This window comes from Amblyomma americanum, chromosome 6 (genome assembly GCF_052857255.1).
Source record: "Amblyomma americanum isolate KBUSLIRL-KWMA chromosome 6, ASM5285725v1, whole genome shotgun sequence".
Classification (NCBI taxonomy): domain Eukaryota; kingdom Metazoa; phylum Arthropoda; class Arachnida; order Ixodida; family Ixodidae; genus Amblyomma; species Amblyomma americanum.
The window spans coordinates 54,151,920-54,174,157 of record NC_135502.1 but is presented as its reverse complement, the minus strand read 5'-3'; the positions used below and the strand labels follow the sequence as shown (position 1 = coordinate 54,174,157).

General features: G+C 48.0%; 1 protein-coding gene across 1 annotated transcript in view; it reads left to right on the top strand.

Moving 5' to 3' along the window:
* LOC144095261 (DC-STAMP domain-containing protein 2) overlaps positions 1-22,238 on the top strand; it is a 66,901-nt gene that overhangs the window by 16,766 nt on the left and 27,897 nt on the right. Inside the window, exons 5-7 of the mRNA XM_077629041.1 lie at positions 5,469-5,666; positions 12,455-12,532; positions 13,763-13,976. Of these exons, the coding sequence (XP_077485167.1) occupies positions 5,469-5,666; positions 12,455-12,532; positions 13,763-13,976 (490 nt within the window). The remainder of the gene's footprint in view (positions 1-5,468; positions 5,667-12,454; positions 12,533-13,762; positions 13,977-22,238) is intronic.

The following is a 22,238-nucleotide window of genomic DNA, read 5'->3' as shown; positions in this document are numbered from 1 at the left end:
ATACACGGATGCATCTCATTCTGCAGAGAGGGGAGTTACTGCTGTGTATAGTCCATCTCATCCGCATCTCAACTCTCGCGCGACGTATACTGCGGATACGTGCACTCCCCTGGCATTGGAACTTCAAGCCATTTACAATGCCATTGCTTCCCTTCCGCTCGTTCCAACATTCAATACAGTTCACATTTACACCGACTCCCTCGCCGCCCTTAAACAGCTGAAGGCTGTTCGACGAACGTTCCAGATTTCACAATCTATTCATGTGCTCTGCGCAAAGTATCCATGTCCTGTGCGCATACACTGGATTCGCGGCCATGCCCAGGATCCACATAACATTCAAGCGGATGCTATGACTCATCTTCATACATTAGACGATCCGCCACCTTCCCCTCTTCCCCCAGATCCGTTTCTGTCCCACGTTTCCGATTCCGAAGTTCTGCGCCAGCGAACACGCGCTCTAATTCCTCCGTGTTCGCACCCTCTCCCCCGTAGTCTTACTCGGCAGGAGGAGGTATCCGTGCGCCGGATTCGGGCAGGGGCGGCTCTGACACCATCTGTCCGTCAACGGTGGCGTGCCAAAGATCTGCCACTACCTGACAGGTGCCCTCACTGTGGCGCTGCACCGGACATATGTGATGTGCGGCACTTGTTGTGGACGTGCCCAGCGACGGCTGCTATCAGAAAACGGCTCCTCAGGGAGGTTGGCCTGCGGTGGAACCGCGAAAGTGACTTCGTGAAGTGGACAATGGACAACCGTTTCATTAACAACCTCTGCGACTACCTCAGCGCAACGGTTCTTCACTCCTTCTTTTAACTTTCAATCCCGTGCATTCCTTCCCCCCTTTCCTTTTCAACTTATGCCTCATGGCACACTTCTCGAATAAAAAAAAAAAAAATAGCCCTTAGGAGTTCTGGTTTTCTGAGTTTGTCTGAGACATCCAGACCCAACTCTCTTGCAAGCTCCAGCAATTTCGGTTTGCACAAAGACTTCAAATCCATGGCTGCTCCGAATGCTGCTTTCTCTACTGCCTACTATTGTCTTGCCGCAAACTAACCCGGCAGCAACGACAACCACAATTACCAGCTCTGTTTCTGACACTAACAAAAGCCTGGCAAAACTCAGAAGAAGAAAGTCCCGCACTCACCAAACCTCGCAGCCAAGAATTCAGCGCAGTCGTTCCGCTGCAGGCAACCAGTCATCACACAGGGCTCGTTGCACTGCTCCCGGATGGTCGTTGTGCTGCTCAGCATACAGTCGGTCGCATATCTTCGCTGCTGGCCTCCGTTGTCGCGATCTCACCGCTGGCAACCAGTTGTTGCAAATGGGTCGCAAGCCCCAAGGGTAGCGTTGGCCTGGCGGCCTGGGGCACAGCTGGAAACATCCGAAGGTCCTGGCAAAGGATGAGTCGACTGCCAACAGAACAACTTGTTTATTCTAGCATCGCAAAAGAGCAGCCGGTCAGGGCGACCACGTTACTCGACGGAAGAAATCGAAGCTTGTCTTTGGCGTCCGGGGCTGCTGCCTTTATACCCTCGGAGTCGAGGGCAAGAAGGAACGGCTCGGGATGAGGTGCACGAGACGGCGACGCACGGACATGTTGAGACGTGACGTGACGCGTCCGCCGGGCCGGCGCCGGTCAGACCTCCTCGCCTCCCAGTTGGGGAGCTCCTCTCCCCGGCTGCCGCGCTTTGACAAGCGTGGGCACCAACATGCACACACACACACACACACACACACGCACACACGAAGACACGTGGCATTGAAACCTGCCTGGACGCGCTTGGCGGGAGGCGTTGCGGCAGCGCTGAACGGGCCAAAATGACCGCCACTTTGAACGAAGCCCCGGCGTCCGTTGCATCCGCGCCGGCTATACCGCGCGTCGTAGGCGAAACGTAACACGGGTTAATCTGGACCGCACAGCGTTGCTTAACGCCTACGAGAATCAGGGTGCACGGTCGTTTTCGCGTCTCGTCGTCATCGGAATGCTGCCGGAATCGAATTCACGACCATGTGCTCTGCAGCCGAATGCCATAGCCACTGAATAATTACGACGCGCCCTAATCAACGGTGTTCGCAATTATTGCGTGCTTGTTGAGCGCAATCACTGAACCTAATTTCGAAAGCTTAGCCCCAAGACAGTTGTTTTTAAAATTTGTCTCTTATCGAAACCGACAAGTGGTTCTTACGAAGTGTGAGTCTACTTCTTACTGCAAACCTTACCAAACATAGAACATCGCTCAGTGACCGCGAACTTAATCCTGCGATTCTTTTGCCTGCGGCGTAATGTTATTTTCTTTCGGAGTGTCTTCTGACGTCACAGGGCTTAGCCCTGGAGGGAAATTAACATTTAAATGCTTCGGACATGACCGAAGTGCAAAATACAGGTCCGCAAAATGGAAAGGGAAAGAATCGAGAGAATGCAGTTGGTATGAAAATAGAAACAGAAGAGAGAGAGAGAGAGAGAGAAAAGGGGAAGGGAGGCAGGGAGAGAGGGAGAAGGAAAGAGGCAACTGCGCAGCAAAGTCACATGGTCGCTGTGGGCGAGTCATTGGTCCGAACTTGGCCCCAGACGCCAGCAGTCAGGACATGAAGCCAAAAAGGGAAGCATTCAGTACGCTATGAATACCCCTGTTATCGTCTCGTTTCGCACTCATTATGAAATTCAATCCTTGATAAACAGTGGTCTATTAAAAGATGAACTATGGTCTCGACGTGGACAGCCGGATTATTATACGGACTTCGTTACAGCCCATTAGTAATTGCACGAAGAGCACCGCTTAATAAAGAGTGTTCTATCAATAAATAGACTTAGGTCTCGACATTGACGGCCGCAGTATTTACACGTGCTTCGTTAAAGTAGCACTTTCACGAGAATCACGCTGCCGCGGTCACTTTTCTGCCGCCGGTCGGAAAAAAACAGAACCCGATAACGACGGTGTTTTTTTTTTTTTGTCGTCATGGGTCGTTGCCGGCAGTCGCGTTTTTAGCGCTGAACCATTTATGCTGCCCTGTACATCACGCACGATATATACTCCAATAACGCCTATTATTCTATTTTTAGCCCTTAAAATAATAATGCTCACAGGTATGCCCCCTTTTTTTTTCTCTAAGCAAAGTCTAAGTGTCACCTTCATGCGATGCAGAGGGCATGCTGTATGATCACACACTGCAAAAGCCAACCTTCCCGCTAAAGGAAACGAAAATTTCAACGGGTGTTAAGCTGTTAAGTTCAGGCAATGAATTTGAATTCTGTTAGTGATTTATTGCATTTTCTTGTGACTATGTGCGCAGTGTTATTGTTTTTAGACGTTCAGAAATCTTTGACCCTAGTACACTAACAGTATTAACAGAGTTACGATGTTCCTCTCAATAAATCTGCCAGTCTAAAATCTTTATGCAATAAAGAACAAGTTTTGAAGAAACGCCGGAAGTTGAGAGCTTTTATTCCACATTTGTTCGTTGCTTGGGCATTGCATGGTTAAAGCCGCCGAGAACATCACCGTAGGGGTCTTTTTAAGTGTCAGTGGTCCGTGGATAAGTTAGGTTAGGTTACGTTAAGATAAAACAGGCTAAACGCCCATAGATCTGCGTAGTCGTATTACGGCTGTTCCCGCTGCTCCCGCAGGCTTGGCGCGCGAACTGCATCGTGGCGGTTGAGTTGCGACTGTTCGCCTGCAGTTTCGAAGCTCTTCAACAGTTGGTGTTTGTTGTGAATGCCCGAACTGTTTGACCCGTCGCTGAGCCTGGCCGGCACATCCGCACTTCGAGCTCTTTTAAGCTCAGGCTTATGCGCAGCTTACAGGCCTCGTGCTGTTTACCGAACGACTTTCGGGCGCTGTACACCCGTTTATCCTCTTTGCTTACTGTCGCCGTGGCGTTCGGTAGAGTTTGCTTGTATTCGGTAAATTTTAAATGCTTCTCTGTGTAATCCCTGGGACAGTGACTTTGTCAGATCAAGGCAGTCCGCAAACTGGTTTTTTTTTGTTACTGTTCTTCCCTTACTGGTCAAGAATGCGTGAGCTATTGAATGGAAGCCTCCTCCGAGCTTTAATTTTTAATGAGGGCTTCCGGTAGCAATGCGGTGCCGATTTTTTATTTTGTGGAGAGAACAGTTGTGGCGAAGTCCTGGTTAGCGCCTGAGCAAAGTATTGCATGCCGAGTGTGATATACCAGTAGCGATGATTCTGATTTAATGCTATACTGGGACGATCCTCACTGTGACAGTTATTATTTCTAGTTAGGTGCGAGGTTATTAGGATTTTTGTGCTAAACACAGTGCAACCTCTGCGGGTAAAAAAAAATTACGCGTTTTGTTAGTTACGCCGGCATCGCTGTTGGGTGAAGCTAAACTTATGTAATGCCACTGGCCCTGAGGGGTAATGTAAATAAATAAAATAAATATTAGTGTTTGCGCTCGACGGCCTCCCATTTTCATCCGATAAGTTTTGCTTTATTGCTGAATAGCGAAAATGGTTTGCAATTATATTTCTGGGGAACTATTTCCTTCCCTTTCGAGCAGGTCCGGTACCTATTTCGAACCTTCATGTGGTCACGACTGACGCATGCGCAATGCACTGAGGTTGGGCACCGTCTATGGAGTTCCGTTCTTGCTCATCCCTTTTATTCAAGACACGTTCTACCTTTGTCGAAAATATACAGCCCACCTGGTTTGCTTCCGTATCGTGCACCGTGCCTCGTTCTGCACCGTGTACCGCTGCAAATTTCTCGACGCAAGGGAAACCCTTATCCTCACCGGTACGCAAGCGTAGAACATTTAGGTGTGCTAGCTACTCTACCGGGATTAATAGCAATAGTCTTGGCTTGAGTATTTTTAACAATGGCTTTAAAATGAAGATTATCTAAGCCAGGCGCAGAGTTGAAGTATAGCCAGTAAAATAATCCCACAGTTCTCGCCCTTTTTGGGGGCCTGGATGAGACAGATATATTAGTCCAATGCTGCAAAATATTGCAGTATTGAGCTACTGTCTGTAGCATAGGATATATTCATTCACACGGCGACTGCACACCCCAAGAGCTTGAGCAAGTGATGAAATACTTCCGGACACATTTCACGCATGCAGGGACATCACAACACGTACTACCTTAGCCACATACAATGGCCAACTCCTTTCTCACGCAGTCGTACCAACACAATCTGGTGCTAGATTAGCAGCATATTCAGCGTGGGATGTTGAGCACGGATAGCTCATTTATTCACAAAAAGTGTCTGGATTTCGGTTTATCTCAGAGTAATCGGCTCGCTTTAGTGCGGTGCTGCCCGACGCCCCCTCGGATCCACTTTAATTCGGGCTTGATGGCAAATGGCATTTGTGAAATGCCTACCTGATTGTTGTTTGTTCATGAGGAGAGCTCACTGTGCTAAGCACTTAAGTTTCAGCCTGTACAAAATCCTGTGAACTTCTTTTACCGTTTTTCTGACCAATGGCGCGTGTCACCGCGATTGCAGTCGCGGCCATCCGTCGCGCCATCCGGTGGCTGCACAACTTGGTGAACGTGTGCAACCGTCGCATGGGGGAGCCGTACGAGAAGTGCCGCAAGCCGCTGATGGACGCGTACAGCGACTGCTTGGAGATGATGCCCGACATACTTGACTGGCTCTGCTCGCCTGTCAAGGTGGTGGAGCAGGTCTGCTACGTCGCCAAGGGTACACGTTTCTTTTTGTTTTGTTTGCACGTCCGAATAGAGCCTGTTGACACCTTGCTACTTGCTGTACACTCTCACTCACTCACTCACTCACTCACTCACTCACTCACTCACTCACTCACTCACTCACTCACTCACTCACTCACTCACTCACTCACTCACTCACTCACTCACTCACTCACTCACTCACTCACTCACTCACTCACTCACTCACTCACTCACTCACTCACTCACTCACTCACTCACTCACTCACTCACTCACTCACTCACTCACTCACTCACAGAGACGTGTGTCTGTTCAGACAAGCATTCTCCCCATATCCTCTCCACTATACCTATTATCAGTTTCGCCCTCTGATTAACTAGGCGTTGGAATTACTGAAGTTGGATAAAAAGTAATGAATCTCTCTCCCGTTAGTAAAATGAAATTAAGGATGCCGCTCAAGTTGCGCGCTGCCGTTTTTGAGTTGTCCATTCCCGTGTTTTTTTTTTTATGTGGCCAACATAATTAATTACTTCGCCATTCCACGATTCCGACTGCATTTTTTACGTTTCCTCTTATTTCCCCAGCGATCGTAGACAATATTAAATAAACGGGAGGGAAGGTTATCAATAAGCTTTATGTCCGCAGCCAAACCGGACACGCATAATTTTCTTAACACCATACGCAAACACCGGACGATTAAAATGATGGAAACACATATCTACTCACCGTTTGATTACAGGAAACAAAAGAACAAAAAACAAAGATTAATGGAGCTGTTTTTAAGAACTCTTGTGGTCCGTTGAATTCACTTGTTTGCGGTAGCTGACATAACGCCGTGCCTTCTTGCACGGACATTTTAGCGCACCGCAGTTCGATTTTCAGACCAGCCTGAAAGTCCCTTTAATTAGCCTCAAGCACGAGGCAAATGTACGACAAATAAAGCGGTTATAGCGTTTTGCGATAAAACCTCGAAAGTGGAGCTGGCCTTAATTTCGAGTACTTGTGTTTGCCGAAAGTATATAGCAGTTCACTCCGGCCTATTGAGTTGCGCGGGCCTTGCGTGATCAGATACGCGGACTGCTCGTGCGGGAGTGTGGGCAGTGTGGCCACACGATGGAAGGCGAGAACAAAGAATTGACTCGGAAAACTTATTATGCGCCTGAGCAGTTTTGAAAATTGGCCAATTGTGAGTTTCACGTCTCTGTGCGTCGCTCAAGAACTGCTCGCAGGACTCTGCCTTGTTAAGATTGGAGCTGTGGACAATGTTGGGGCCTGAGCTGCAGTTAATGGTTATATTTTGATTAAAAGCTTTTTTTTTGTCCGTCTCCCCCCTATGGCCTCTTGGGAGCTGTTGGCGAGTCGTTGGTGTGTTGTCTTCAACCGTGACGGAGCGGCGCTCGTGGTGATAGGTTAAGAGATTCATTTAATTAGCTTTCAAACATTAGATTTTGAAATTAGCCCCCGCTCTAAACGTCTAAAAAAAGTATTAAACCAAATGCTGATTACATGTTTTGAAAGCGTCCACTTGTTTTATATTTGTCTGTTTGTATTTGTTAACATATTACAGTGCCCAGAAGGATGATTTCAAAAAAAAAAATTAAATGGCTTTAAGAGTAAGAAAAACAGAGAGATGAAGTGCCTTATTTAGCAACTCTGGGCCTAGCAGTGGTCTAGTGGTTTGGTCGTCCGCCTCGCCTGCGGGAGGTGGCAGGTTTGAAAACCACCGACGGATACTCACCGGATGGGTACAGGCACACCCCGACCTGGCGGCCGGTTTGTTTATGGGGTGCAGTCCTGGGGGAGGCTCCGTAGATCCCGAAGTGTCCTTCTGGGACGTAACCTGTTTCTAACAACTAGCAGCCTGAAAAGGTGGTTCGATATGTGTTCCTGTGCTGTCTGCGTGGTTGTCCTTGTGCCGCGTAAGTGTTATATGTTTACCCCTGTCAGGGGGGATGCTCCCACCGTCAATGGCGGCTGAAGTGAGTGGTTCCCTGTGAATGCATGGATGCCCGTGTGCTGCTTGTTAGCGCGAGAATGCTGCTTGTTCGCGGCTTCTGAACTAGAAGACTTAGCGCATTTTTTTAATAGGTGAGGTTTGTACCTGAAAACTCACATACGTAGCATTATTTGCGACCAAGTTGAACCTCGTTATAACGAAGTTGAAGGGACTCGGAGAATAACTTCGTTATAGCCGTAGCTTATTTATAGCCCGTGTTGACCGAGCTTCCGAGGGGAATTGCCATTCCTTCGTTGTATCCACTTTTTCATAAACCGTTTCGTTATAACGAGGTTTAGCTAACTGTTGGTTTTTTATGTGGCTTTTAATGTCCCGAAGCTGCACATGAAGCTCTTAGACATGCCGTAGAGCGGGGAGCTTCGGATTAACTTCGACTACCTGAGGATTATTTAACTTGCGGGCGCCTTTCGGGCTTTGCCTCTATCGAAATGTGGCCACTGCAGCGGGGAATCGATCCCGAGTCCTTGAACTCAGCAGCCGAACGCTATAACCACTGAGCCACCGCGGCGGGTCACTATAGATCGCCGGGATTTGCTTCATTGACACTTTTCTTAATGTGGCATGAATTTGCCAGTGGCTTCTTGTAAGTTTTGCTTCTTGTGTTGTCACCCTTATTTAAGAGACTGAATCGAAAGACGATGCTTTAAAATGAAAGTTTTGACTGCACCTTTTATTTTACTTGATTCCCATCAGCAGCGATGTACTTTCGCTTTCAGAGCACTAGCCCTTGCGTGCCTCCATAGAACACTGAGCACGACAGCTGACGACAGCAAAAGTGCCCTGCATTATTGACCTCTTCGTCTCATGAAAGACGCGTATTGTTTAGGAGTTTCTCGTCTTGGGAAACAGGAAGAGCCCATGTAGCAGGGAACATAAGAAAAATGTTACAAAAGCGTTGTGTAAGTTGAATAAATGCTCCATGTTTCGTTAGAACGTTATGGTACTGTTAAAAGGTAACAAATAACAATAGACATGTTGTATTGTGGTTACTGGTTTAAAATTCAAACCACACATTACGATAATAATGAGCTCTAAATGCGATTACAATGTTTAAATAACAACTATAAGACAACATTACAGATATATTCCGTGCATCTTGTCTCGGAACGTTTCTTGCTGTTCATTGAGTAATTATGTTCTTCAACTAGCAGAATTTTCTCATATACACCTGAGGTAGTATCTATCACAAATTGCATTCACGGCCCCAAAACTTAATCGGAAGACCACTTATTACCCACTCGCCACTATCACTTATAGGTTTTCCTCACCGAAAATTACGGGAGGGGGGGGGGGGCAGAGCGGGACGTGTGCACACGGAATAAGACACTCTTAACGGCTAGCTAGCAAGCTTGAGAAATCGGTATCCGCTCGAAGGCGTGAGTTGCGTGATTACATCAAGGCAGATAACTGAGCAAGTTGGTAAACAGGAATTTTGAATAACACAAGCGCTACAACCTAAAACCAGCTGTATAAGCAACCTGCGCCGGTTTTTCGTGTCCACTGCAGCGCCGTAGCGCAAAACCTAGCGAGAAGAGCGAGCATTTCATGGCGCACCCGCGCGCGCGTAGTGCTCCAAGCCACATGCCCGTGCTTACACACATAAGCTTCCGCACTCGATCGAAGCCACGCGTGGCGTGCCTCGGCCAGTTCGGCTCCGACGAGAGCACCCAGGCATAGCTTCTGTGAACTAGGCAAGAATGTTGTCAGCCATGGCAATACACGCGCTTCTAATCGTTGAGAATGCGGGCCCGCGCTTGACGCGACCCAAGCGGCTGACGGCGGCAGTTTTTGGCGCGAAGTGGTACAAGTGCTGCGCCGCCTGGGTAAGAGTCGCCCTCATTTCTCTTTGCTCTTTGCGAAGTGTTGATTACTGAACATGCTCTTACAATTGGCGGGTCTGGCCTTGCTGGATTACTCTACCGTTTTAACGAAAGTTGCATATTACGTTGTGTTATTGTCAACAAAAGTTAGGGAAAATGTAATTCCGACATTTATTTGTAAATTATAACAGTCTGGAGCTTGGCAATAGTTGCCGAATAGTAAACATGACAGGAAACAGCGAAGAGATGGGACAAGAAAATGAGTGTCGTCTCTTTCTTGTCCTGCTTCTATATGCGTTTTTTTGCAGTGTTTATTTGTAAAGTATTACAAATGCTACATTAAAAATGAATTAATATTTGGCCAAAACAAAAAAAAGTAACATTTTTAGATCGTTTTGGTGATTCTTGGGATGTCCGATGACGCTAGCTGGGAACCTTCCACAGGCTAAAATTTGATCTCTGCACGCTGCTGTAAGCAAGAGCTTGTGTATCTTTCCATTTTTCAAGTTACTGTCTAGGCTTTAGTGGCGCCACCTGCGTAGGAAACATCGCCTGAGACAGAAGATCCCGGATCTTCTTCTGAAGGTGATATCTTTCAATTCAATCAATTACGTTAAAGAATCTAGGAAACTGTACATTTTCTTAAAAGAATCTGTGCTAATTTCCTCCTGCGGTTCGATAAATAGGGCTTCCTATTGTGCTTCGTTTGTCTACGCCAGTTTAAAAGAATCTGCGCTCTTTTATTTTGTGTGCTGCTATTGCTGTTCTTGCCCCTGTGTGTTTCTGTTAGTACTTACAAGAGGTCTCCCATCGGCTCTTGACTCTGGGGCCTCTTTTCTTAGCATTGCTGAAAGGAACATTTATCTGACTTAATTTGAACAAAATTATCTACAGCCTATGAGACAAAACTAATTGATTAGTCCTTGTATTGTCTTTGGATCGGTCCTATTCGCGCCTTGTTTTCAATTTCATGTACCGTCACATCGTTGTCATTGAAATGATGCATAAGGGACTGGGAGATGTTACTCGTTACTCCGTGCAAACGCGCCCATGCGCATACCGTCCGCGCTTTTCGCTTATACTTTCGACTGGGTGGCTGCATGACGGCAACTAAATTCAGGATGCAAAAGCACCTTGCGTAACTCCCCCGCACGAGTTCCTTTTAAACGAACTTCGCACAGTGCAACTCTCGAAGGGTAATGGTAAAGATACATGGTTGCAGTTCGGCGTTCCGCATAAACATTGACCTCAGCGTAATCCGCAGTCGAATTCCTCGGATGCAGGTCTCATTCACTTTCAGCGAGTCGGAGCGCCCTGCCGAAGTAACGAAGTTTTTCAAGAGTGGCCCAGCGTACAATGCCGCGCCTTTACTCCGATGATTCGATTGTTCCCACAACCTTTCCTGTGTGGCGATGTAGAGATCTAGATAGCGCCTATAAGCTCCTTTTTGCGAATACGCTCGGCATCCTAATGCTGTTATTCTGTGTGTAACGGCAATATAGCAGGCTGTCAACTGCAATCTGTTGAACGATGAGTGCGTTTCACTTCTTGCTTTTAGGTGAAGCACACACAGAGCACTCAGGGTTATCGGTGAAGGCAGTCGATATAAATGACATTTAGAATAAATTGCTCACCGTTCTTGTAAGTAAACAAGGTTAGCGCCCGTGTTGCATGCTTTCAGTGCTGGCAGGGAACAGTTGAGAAGACGTGGTCGCTGGAGCTTCTTCAGGAGAAATTAGTGCTTAGGACCAAACTCCGATTTTTTTTTTCTCTGTCGAGATACCCAGAGAGTTCATAAATGCTTTCATCAGGCAGTCGCCTTAGCGATTTGTGTCAAAATCATTTTGTTGCAACGCAAAAAGAAAGCTAAACCCTGCCTCCCGATGGAAGCAGAATTGTAATTTAGGGCTACAGTCGCTCAAAGAATGTTTACAAAAGAAGAAAAAAATATTCAAGATTTTTCGCTCTTCCAGGAGCAAACAAGTGACGGCGAAATCTTCACCCCTCTCTTTACTTCCCATCGTCCTGAGAAGGTACTCTCACAAGCCTACACAGCCCATATAGTCCACCCTCACTTGGATCACATCACTAAACCCTCACCGACTAACCAGCGTTCTTATCGAATCCCGTAAATAGTGCAGTTAAAGTGTCCGTCATGCAGCTGTCGCTGTGAAGAAAAAACGCAATAAACTGCACACTCGAAGAAGTGTGAAGAACCAGATTTATTCGGAAGATGTGCTGGCGCCTTGCGTCTTAATTCATTGAAGCGCGCAGCCTCTACAAAGGCGCCACCACAAGAACTGACACGAAATCAAAATTTTCCTGCTCGTGTCAGAAAACTGCCAGTCTATAGTGCTGCCTCAGTGCCGTTGTCGCATGTGGGACAGCGTTCTTGAATTCTTGGGTCGTTTGAAGTGGGACGCCATGTGCAGATGTACTGCAACGAAGAATTTAACCCGTTGCAAGGAAACCTCCTTGTTAACACGTCACACAGTGCTTGCATCTCAGAGTTCTACAACCGACTGCTGGAGAAGCCGGGATGCTTCAGAAAGGTGTTCGCGTTGGCGGTGCTCTTTATTCTATTCATAACTTGAGTGGCCGAATGTCATGACCCAGTCAGCTCCAATAGTCGCCTCTAACATAACAACACCCGCGATGCATGTCGAAGAGCGCTGATGATCGTCGCACTTTGCGCGACAAGACGATGGCGATAAGCATTCCATTGGTGAGAGCGATGAACTTCAGTCGTCGGTGCAGTTTCCAGCTACTCTAAACACGAGTACGTCACTGTGAGAATAGAAAGCGAGTGAGCTGTCCTTTGGTGCACTCCCTTTTAATAAATGGAGTGCGCTAGAAGACAGTTTACTCCCTTTTCACTCCTTTCTGTTTGGAGTGTATTCCGTACTTCGTCATATACGTCCGGCAGCGTGATAGCCCACGATTCTTGTAACTTTCGTTTTCCGCAGTGATCACTGTCCTTTGCGCGATTCCGGCCATGATCATCGACTTCGTCAAGGTGCAAGTGATCGACAGAATCGAACGAGGTGAGTGATACCATTGATCGTTAATATTATCAGCAGTCGCCCACGCACTCAGCTTTCCCTCGATGACCCTTGATGACATGTTGGTTTTGTCGTGCTATGATTAGTAATGGCGGTGTTTGGCGAAAATTAATTCGGCTCACGTGGCTAGACTATTTTCTGGTAGCCTTACGGAGTCGGTCCTATGAATCGATGAAACAGAAGCGAATTTCTCTGACAGTGCTTCATGACAAGCAGGCAAGTGGAGATATTCAATGCCTTTGTGCATGCTATAAAAAAAAAGGCAGATGGCTGTTCTGATAAATCACTTGGAGAGCTGCGGGCACATCAGGAGGCTCGCTTTTTTTTGGGTTTAGTGCAGGACCTTAATTCAGAAGAGCCCTGTCTAGTGGCATGCTTGGTTTAATCATTCACCTCTGTCTTGACTGTTTTTGTCACGTATTCATGCGGCCTTGTCAGGAATTTAGGGGCCCGATCCAGTTGTCGCTCCATTCGAGGGGCACTCGGCTAAGTCGACGATGAGTGCAGCATGGATGGAGCCTGCACGCGGCTGCTCGTCACTCGCACCGAAGCAGGCTCTCTGTCGCTGCTTTTGGTATTTTTAAGCCGGTGCTTCTTTTTATTCCAGGCCTTTATAAAAATCTGCCTGGGATTTCAAGCTGTTCCTCAATCAACTTTGGTAATTAATCAACAGCAGCGACTACAAAGGTTTTCAACGCAAAGGCGACAATACCTTTGACAGGCTCTGTGGCACCCAGGCGCAAACAACGAAGTTTCCTGGAGCTACCCTTTCGTTTCATTGATGCTGCTCTCTACTGGAGAGTGTTTCACGCCTGCTGAGCAAGAGCAAATAATGTCAGATCAAACAGACATTATTTTACGCCTAGCTTCAGTTTGCTAGTTTCATTAGTGATGCTTCGGAAACGTTGCTAGGGTGGATATGTTTCGTTTTTAAAAGCTCGCTAGCGTATGCCCGGTATGAAAGTTCTTACAGGAAAATAAATCCATCCGTTTCTAAAGCATCAAAGCGCTGGAAACTTGTTAGCAAATTTGCTGCTTTTCGGGAACAGTGCTTGGCGAACTGTACGCTGTTTCTTGCCGATTCTTGAGCTTTCACACGTGTGGTATCATTGCACTGCCGCTCTGTTAGCAGCATAGACCACGGAAACCTGCAGGCCGAATCCTTGCGCCACAATGGCCCAGCGCGAAAGAACGTGGCCTTCTCTGTCGCAGCGATGCGCAGCTTCCTGGAGCGGGTGTACACTGCCTTTTATGTGAACATCACGGTGACGCACCAGTACAACTACAGCCTAGAGTTCAGCCGCACGCCCGGCGAGGTGCGGCGCCACGTGCTGAAAGAGTTGCACGCTCGAGTCGCCGTCTTCACCGGGCTCTTTCGGCTGCTCAGCAACGGCGTCCTGGTGGCATTCCTGTACGTCGCCTACACGTGAGTGGACCACTACACATTCCCGGGCTGTACACGTGAGTGGACCACTACACATTCCCGGGCTGTACAGTTGCGGGCCGAACGGTCTGGGGAACGGAGGCGGTGGTGGTAGCCATCAAGTCGCAGGTTTGGTTAGTATTTCGATACTCAGCGTTTGTTCATCGATTGCGCACAGCGCCAATCTTTGGGGGTGATTTGAACCTGCTATTTTTCACTCTTAAGCCGGCATTCTCTTAAGTAGCGATTCGCACAAGAAGAAAAAAGCTATTAGTTCACTTTTCTTCCACCATGTCTACCCAGAGACTAAGAGCAATCACATCTTCCGCATAATATGGGCTCAAAAAGAAATGTTTTCTTTTGCGTGAAGCTGACAGTATACGACTGAGCAATAATTCTGGCTGTCTCCTTTACGTACTCCGTAGAAAAGAAAAAAAGAAAACGACACTGGTAGCTACGCTTCGACCTACTGTGGGAGGAGACAGACCGGCGTTTTTCCTCACGTGCGTGTGTGTTTGGGTTGACCTGTCCTAACTTTATTCTCCTTACTTCGTTCTGTCTCCGTCGCTGTTTCCCCCGCTTGAGCTAGTATATCGGGCGCTCTTGTTGTTGTTGTTGTTGTTGTTGTTGCGATCCTGTGTTGAAGTGGCACATACCCTGGCCAGGGTGCCTTGCTGCTTCACGCTCTTCATCTCCGTGGCATGCCTGTACGTAGGCGGTTCTGCAGTACTGTGAAGCGCTAGCTGTAATCAGGCTGTGAAGAACAGCGCAGTCTCTTGGGGCTGAGCACATCTCGGCTGGAGGCCTTGCGTATAGACTCGCAGATTTCGTGATTTCGTCTTCCCACCGCCCTCTGCTGGGCATAGCGTTTATAATATCGGCCTTTTTTCTCCCAGGCTACTGCGGCTGACACAATGTGAAAAATGAGCTGTTATGACAGTTTCTTAATACTGTCTTGTTATTGGACAAAGGAAATCATTACTTCTCTTTGTTGCTGACGAATGAGTGGAAAATCAAACGTTCTCCAACTGCAGGAGCACAAGCATGGCGTCGGAGGGTTTGTTAGCCTAAGCATAGAAGGCAGGGATTGCGTTACGACACCGTTGTAGGCTGTACACAAGCGCGTGGCAGGTATTGGTGCTCTGGTGGAATTGGATAGCTCGATTAGTCAGTTAGGCGAAGTTGCGGCAAAGACAGCTGCGGTCGATACTGTTCGGCCGTTGGCACGACAAGTCATTCGTTGCGTCTGACGACAGCCGTCGACCATACGAGCACGGCCTTGCTGGGACTCCTTTTAATTTCCTCCGCTGCCTTGCTTCGCCGCGAGGCGGCGAGCGCAGCGTTCTTTCGCGTGAGAGCTTGTTGTCAGCACATTCTGTACGCTATGCTGCTTATATATAGGCTTGTCTCATCGATACTTTCAATTTTGTCGATCGCCTTTGGGGAGACGACCTTCACAAGGCAGTCAATACGTGGCGCTCTAGAATTTTCTGTTTTTTTTTTTCGCTCCACGAACAACTCCCACGTAAAGCGAAGTCAAAAAAAAATTGAATCGTTGAAAAGATGGAAATTCTTTCCTGCCATTAGAGGCTGACCGTTACAAGATGCTCGCCTTAGTTTGTTATCGTTTTTTGGATTGTTTTCTTCTTGTCTTACTTAATATTTCTTCGGTGTGAGCGTGACCTTGACTTTAGCTAAACTTTTCGTGATTTTTTAGAACACCGCGGGGACATCGACGCTGTCTGCGGCAAAAATTGATTTTGCGCGTCGGTTCCTTTCTGCCAGCATTAAACTAAGTTAGTATTGACAGCACTTATACCTGGGCGACTGTGCCGACAAAATGGACCGGCTTTTCTCACACGATTTGCTCGAGAGTGCAGTGCTATAACACAGCACCATTTCCTAGACTTATTGATTCATTTCTACAGGTCTTGGCTTCGTATTCCTTGTTTCTTTGATAAGATCTTTCTTGATGTTGGGCTGTTGAGCGTGTTCACGTTTTACTGGAGTGCCTTTGGAAAATGTTCCAAATTGCAGGTGACGAAGCTGCCCATTACGTAGTGATGTTCATAGCGAAAAAAGGCGTATTCCCTCTTAAAGGCCATCGTAGCAGACCAAAGATATAACGGCGTGCTCTAATGAAGTGAAATATTTCTGCCAGTATAAACGGCGAACGTTCATTCCTCCCAAACTTAAAGCATTATTGGCCATGGCACTGCGTGTTCACCTTGAAGTGGAGCGACGGTGTTTGACGCTATTCTGATGCGGCACTTGATACAACTGTCGCGCCCTTCGTAACGTTTGGTTAAGTGCCGTTATTCGGATGCAAATTAAAATCTTACATTTTCTTCAGCACGCATTGTAAGCGCGGGGCTGTTGTAATTTTATTGCGAATAATTTCACGGCGAGTGTGGTTCCTTGGGCGTCGGATGCAATGTCGCGCCGGCTTTGACCTATCCGTTGATAAGCGCAGTCTATCTCGTGTGTGGAATTTTGTAATCAACGCAGCCTATAGATGCAACGAGGCATTGGTTACAGGGAAGCGAAATCAGAGCCCAGTAATCTTATTTACGTACAGAGAGAGCCCAACTAGCTCAACCTTATTCTGTGCGCGTAGTATACAACGACAGCTGTATGGGTGACATTCGGCGAAATCACAGCGTAGTCGTCGGCGCCGTCCGCGTACACCGCAAACCGCACCCACATACCCCGGTCGCTTCACACCGATGCCCCGGAAGGCTTAATGAGCACGTTGAATCCAACGCTGTCAACGCCGCGTTTCCGTACCCCCAACCACACCACACCTCACGCCCTCCCTCGTTGCTCCTTTCACGCCGCGCCCCCGCTTTAATAGATTGATGAGTAACCGTGTGTCACCGCGAGTTCTGGACGCACGCTTACCCTACACCTTTACCTCCAAACCCCTATCCAGGGTTACTAAACTCTACGACTGGTATCCGCACCTCGCGACATCCGAGCTGTCGCTGCAATTCGCATTACCAAAAACTTCAACGTCCAGTGACTTCTTGCTTTCTAGCACATCGGGTCCTGTCCTCCCTCGTAGTGCCTGCCCTATCTTTTTATTTATTCGTCCTTTTTTAATTGCGCTGAAAATCATGCCTTCAATCCTCGAAGAAAAAAAAATTCAAGCGGCTGGGGCTTGATGGTGCAAGCGGTGAGCACCTCTAACCAAGGTCTTGAAAATACTCGCAGCGAAAGGAGCGCTGCAGCTCTCTGGAGAGTAAGTTATTCGGTTTTTAGGTGCCAGAGCAATGCTTCAAGATATGACGGACCCTGTAGTCCATGCAGCGCTCCGAACTAATTTCTACCGTCTCGGTTTATTCAACGTGCAGCTAAACCTCATGCGCCGATGTTAGTTCGCTTCCCTTTGGGTGGGTATTGGAGCGAGTAGAGAAAATGGGGCGTTACAACAGCACTGGCCTCAGAAGTGACTCCATTATGTGTGTTTGGTGACCGGATATGCGCTGCATACTTGACACTGTGGTCTTCGGGGGCGCTGCAGAATACGGGGTACCCTCGTGTCATTTGGTAGAGCGAGTGTGTGTGTCAGTGACTGTGGCATTCGGCTGCTCAGCAGGAGGTCGCAGGTTTGATTCCTGTTCGCGGCGGCTGGTGAAAGTGGACTGCGAAAATGCTTGCGTATTGAGGTTAAGATAAACGTTAAAAAGAACCCTTATGGGTAGTCGAAACTAACTCAGAGTCATCTTCTATACGCCTTGCTAGTGCTGCTTTGGAATGGGAAAATTCATTAACTAATTAGTAAGCATGCGTTATGAGGCGCTGAATGCATCCTGTCGCGAAAGGTTTCGTAAGTTTGAACGTCTCGGTATTCTAATATTTGGCATCATTTTGGAAATTAGAACTTCGCATGCTTACTCTGAGTGGTATAGATGCAGCTTCTTGTATTTTACTCACAGCAGACGGGAGTAATGACACCTTCAAATATCCGGCCAGAGTAGCAACCAATCGAAACACCTCATGTAAAGCCCTCAAGGGCCCTTGAGGTATCTATAATAAATAAATAATAAATAAACACCACGCCTTAATCATCCCCAATTTTTTCTCGATCAACTACCAGGGCTCCTCGATCATATATTGTAACAGTTACACTTGCTACATGCAAGTAAAGTAGCTTCCACTTGGAGGACTACCCAATACAGGAACTCGCTGCTGCTGAAAGTGTTCTACGGGAGAGGGCTTCGAGCGCTTTTGTTCCATGTCGGGTTGTTTTGAGTCACCACAGAAGTGTATCGTGATTGCGCTAGACATGCTAACGTATATTCGTGCTTTAACATGCAACATGTTTTTAGTTCTCAGTGGAGCATCTCCTTTAAGTCGGGGATGTCTGCTTAAGAATACGGTAGGGGCCCTGGTACTTGCTAAGAAGCTTGACGGAAAGGCCGGGACTTGAGGAAGGTACCCATAACCAGACCAAAGAATCAGGAAGGTAAGCGAGAGGAAGTGCAGAGTGATCACGGGTGTTTTTCTGCCGCTGATGGGCATGAGCAGTGAAGGACCGGGCAAGCTGGCGGCATTATTCGGCATAAGTTGCGGCTTGGGGAAGAGTAGTAAATTCGGAAGCATCAGGGCGGTACGGCAGAATGGTGTCCATTGTGCAAGAAGGCTCACGACCGTACAGGAGAAAGTATGGAGAGAATCCGGTGGTGGCTTGAGCAGCGGAGTTATAAGCACAGATGACGAAAGGTAAAATGCGGTCCCGGTTGCAGTGATCGGAAGCAACATACATGGGCAGCATGTCGCCGAGAGTGCGGTTAAAACGCTCAACCATGTCATTTTTCTGCGGATTGTAGGTGGCGGTGGTGCGGTAAACGATGTTGTATTCCTGAAGGAGAGCTTCTACAACTTCAGAGAGGAAGGCGGGACCTCTATCACTTAGCAATTCTTTGGGAGCACTATGGCGAAGAATGATACGATGGAGGACGAAGGAAGCAATGTCGCGTGTTGTGGCAGATGGTAAAGGCGACGTTTCGGCGTAGCGTGTAAGCTGATCAATGGCAACGATGATCCAGCGATTGCCGGTTGATGTGCTGGAAGAGGGCCGTAGAGGTCAATGCCAACACGCTCGAAGGGCTGGGATGGGCAGGGCAGCGGCTGCAGAGGAGCGGCGGGTTAGCGAGGGGAGTTTTCTCGGCACTGGAATGCGGGGCTGGACTGGACTGGACGAACTGGCTAACATAACGGTACATCCCACGCCAGTAGTACCGATGTCGTAGGTGGGTGCATGTCTTCAATAAGCCGACGTGGGCACACTGGGGATATCGTGGTAGTGTGAACAAATTACGGAGCGCAGATAGGCCGGGATGACAAGCAGCCACTTACGACCATCCGGGAGGTAGTTCCGGCGGTAAAGAAGCTCGTCTCTGATGGCGACATGATGGGACTGGCGACGAAGACCACGGGAAGGAGGTGGTGACGATCGGCCAGATAAGAAATCTAAGAGGCAAGTGATCCATGAGTCTCTGCGTTGCTCGGAAGCCTTATCAGTGGGCTCAAACGACAAAGAATGCAGGGCGGATATACAAGGCATTGCCTCAGACGGCAGAGGAGAATCTGAGAGGACATCAGCATCAGCACGTTTACGGCCGGAACGACAGACAGCGGTAATGTCGTACTCTTGGAGTCGCAGAACTCAACGCGCCAGTACAGTGGCTGGAGTGCCAGTCGACCGGAGGGATCTTTCAAAGAGGACAGCCAGCAGAGGGCGTGGCGATCGGTGACAACCTTTTCAGGCTGAGTGTTCGACATTGGGTTTGCCCCCGAAGGGGCGCAGCGGGGTTTGCGGAGCCTCCTCCAACACACACATAGAAAGGCCGGGCGCCGGGCCGGGTGCATGGTGGCTTGTACCCATTTTTAACCGGTGGGTAGCCGGCGGTGGGATTCGAACCAACCACCTCCCGCAGCCGAGGCGGACGCCCAGACCACTAGGCCACTACTGCCTAGGGGCGTCCGAAGGGCGCCCGTACAAACGTCCGAAGGGCGCCCGTACAAGTAGGGGCGAAATTTGACGATTGCCCAAAGCATGGATAAACACTCCTTCCCGGTGACGGAATAGTTGGCTACAGCCTTTCTTAGTGTCCGACTGGCGTAATCACCCGCGTAGTGCCGCGTATACGCGTACTGTCCAGAGCACACACGAGCGTCGGAGCGTTCAGCGCTTGTCGTCGTCTTCTTCCATAAGTGCAGCCGCTGAAGGTTCCGGAGCCGAAGGCCTGTCGTACAATATAGTCTTTTTGTACCGAGCAGCTGTTTATGAAAACAGAGCATAGTGTAGACTGTTCGGCACTCCCACACGACAATTAGAGCTGCTAATAGGTAAGGAACTTTCACGACGCTAAACGATATTACCGTAGACAGAATTGGCTGTAGTATTCTTGCGCAAACGAGCAGCTGTTTATGAAACCAGAGCATAATGTAGACTGTTAGGCACTCCCACACGACAATTAGAGCTGCTAATATGTAAGGAACTTTCACGACGCTACACGATATTACCGTAGACAGCGGTCTGAGCGTTATCTGAGCTGAAGGCTTTCCATTTTTGGCTACGATGCATAAAACTTTCCACTAAGCTTTCTTCTCCGACTACTTGCACATTCCTTAGACGTTCTCCAGGACAACATTGCATTACGGTAGACGTATGCCCCCATACGCTTTAGTGAAAGAAAGTAAAATAAGAAACAAATAAGGACGCAAAAGCCTTCCATCAGTAACCAGAGTGGTGTGCTCTTTCCTAGGGCGGAATTTTAGGCATAAAAAGGGCAGCTGAAAGGCTTGAGTTTCTTCTATTCTCGCGAGACCTTGCCCAAAATTCCTGAGACCACATTTTTATATTATCTTCGGTGTTAGATACGTGGAACAAGCTGTCAGAATTCGTGACTCTCAAAGGCTGTTGTCGTGTCAGCAAAACAATAAAAAAAGAAATAAATGATCCTGAGGGGGCACCCTTTCGCCTCTTCCCTGGTCCGATGACACGTGAAGGTGTTTTAGTTATACAATCCTTGGTATAAAAGGGGGTGCGCAATGGCTTAGAGTGGAGACGCAGCTCTGTGCTAAATGGAAGGAAGGAAGCAGGAAGGAGCAGCAGGAACTCAAAACAAATCAAGATAAGCACTGTAGTAGTTTAGAAGGCATAGTCCGACAACGAGTGGGCTGCTTTCTTGCACGTGAGGCAACACGGCAATTCAGCCGTCGTTTTTGCACGACATTTTCGTTAAGGAAGCCTAAACCATGGCAGAGTGCACAATTGAAGGAATACTTCCAACATTTATATTGGCAGAAGCTAGTCTTGGTTGCATTTCATTTATTTAAAATTTATTTTTACTTGCACAGACCCGAACTTCGGCATCTAACAGTGATATTGCAGGAGTTGGGGGGAAAAAAGTAGCAGAATGGACGCAGACACCGCAGGGATACAAATCATTATCTGTTTATTTATTTCGAGGTGCCTAGCGACAACCAAAGGCCTAGTGAAGTGGTGCACGCGGTTATGAATACAGAAGAGAACAAATGAGCAGAAAGAGATGATAACAGTAAACGACTCATAAGCAGTCAGGAAATGTTGAGGCTTAATGAACTCTGCAACCCTCGCTTGAAAGCCGCGAAGCCCTGATGAAATATATCAAGATAAGTTGCCATCGCAGAGTTGTAAGTACGCATCATTCGCACAATGGGGCTCAGTCTACGCGGAGAGGCGTCGAACACACGGGTTGGTTGCAGTCTCCATGCTAGCAGCGCACTAAGGACGAGGCACAAGAACAAGAAGCACGACGGAACGAGCCTCATCCCGTCGGCATAAGGTTCCAGAAACTTCATTATTTGTTTGCAAATTACACGCTACAGTATCATGAAGGAATTTGGTGTTAATGAAATAGGGCTGCAGTTACATAAATGTCGCGTGTCGCCAGACTGGAACAAGGGAAGCACATTTGCAAGCGTACATGAAGTTGGCGATGAGCGACTTTTGGAAGATTTTGTGGAGGTGGCGACAATGATGTGATGACCATTGTTGGGGTGATGGCATCGTTCCGAACACTCCTCCACAAGCTTGAATATTGCAAATCACAACGATTTCTATTTATTCAGGTTTGAAAAGCGCTCCTTTCACAGTGACCTCGCCGCTACACTGCACACGCTTTCTCTTCGCCCTCGTTCTTACTCATCCACGAATTGACTTAAGTTAGCGAGTTATTTGCGACTAGATTCTTTGTTTTCTCACGGTAAGTGGGA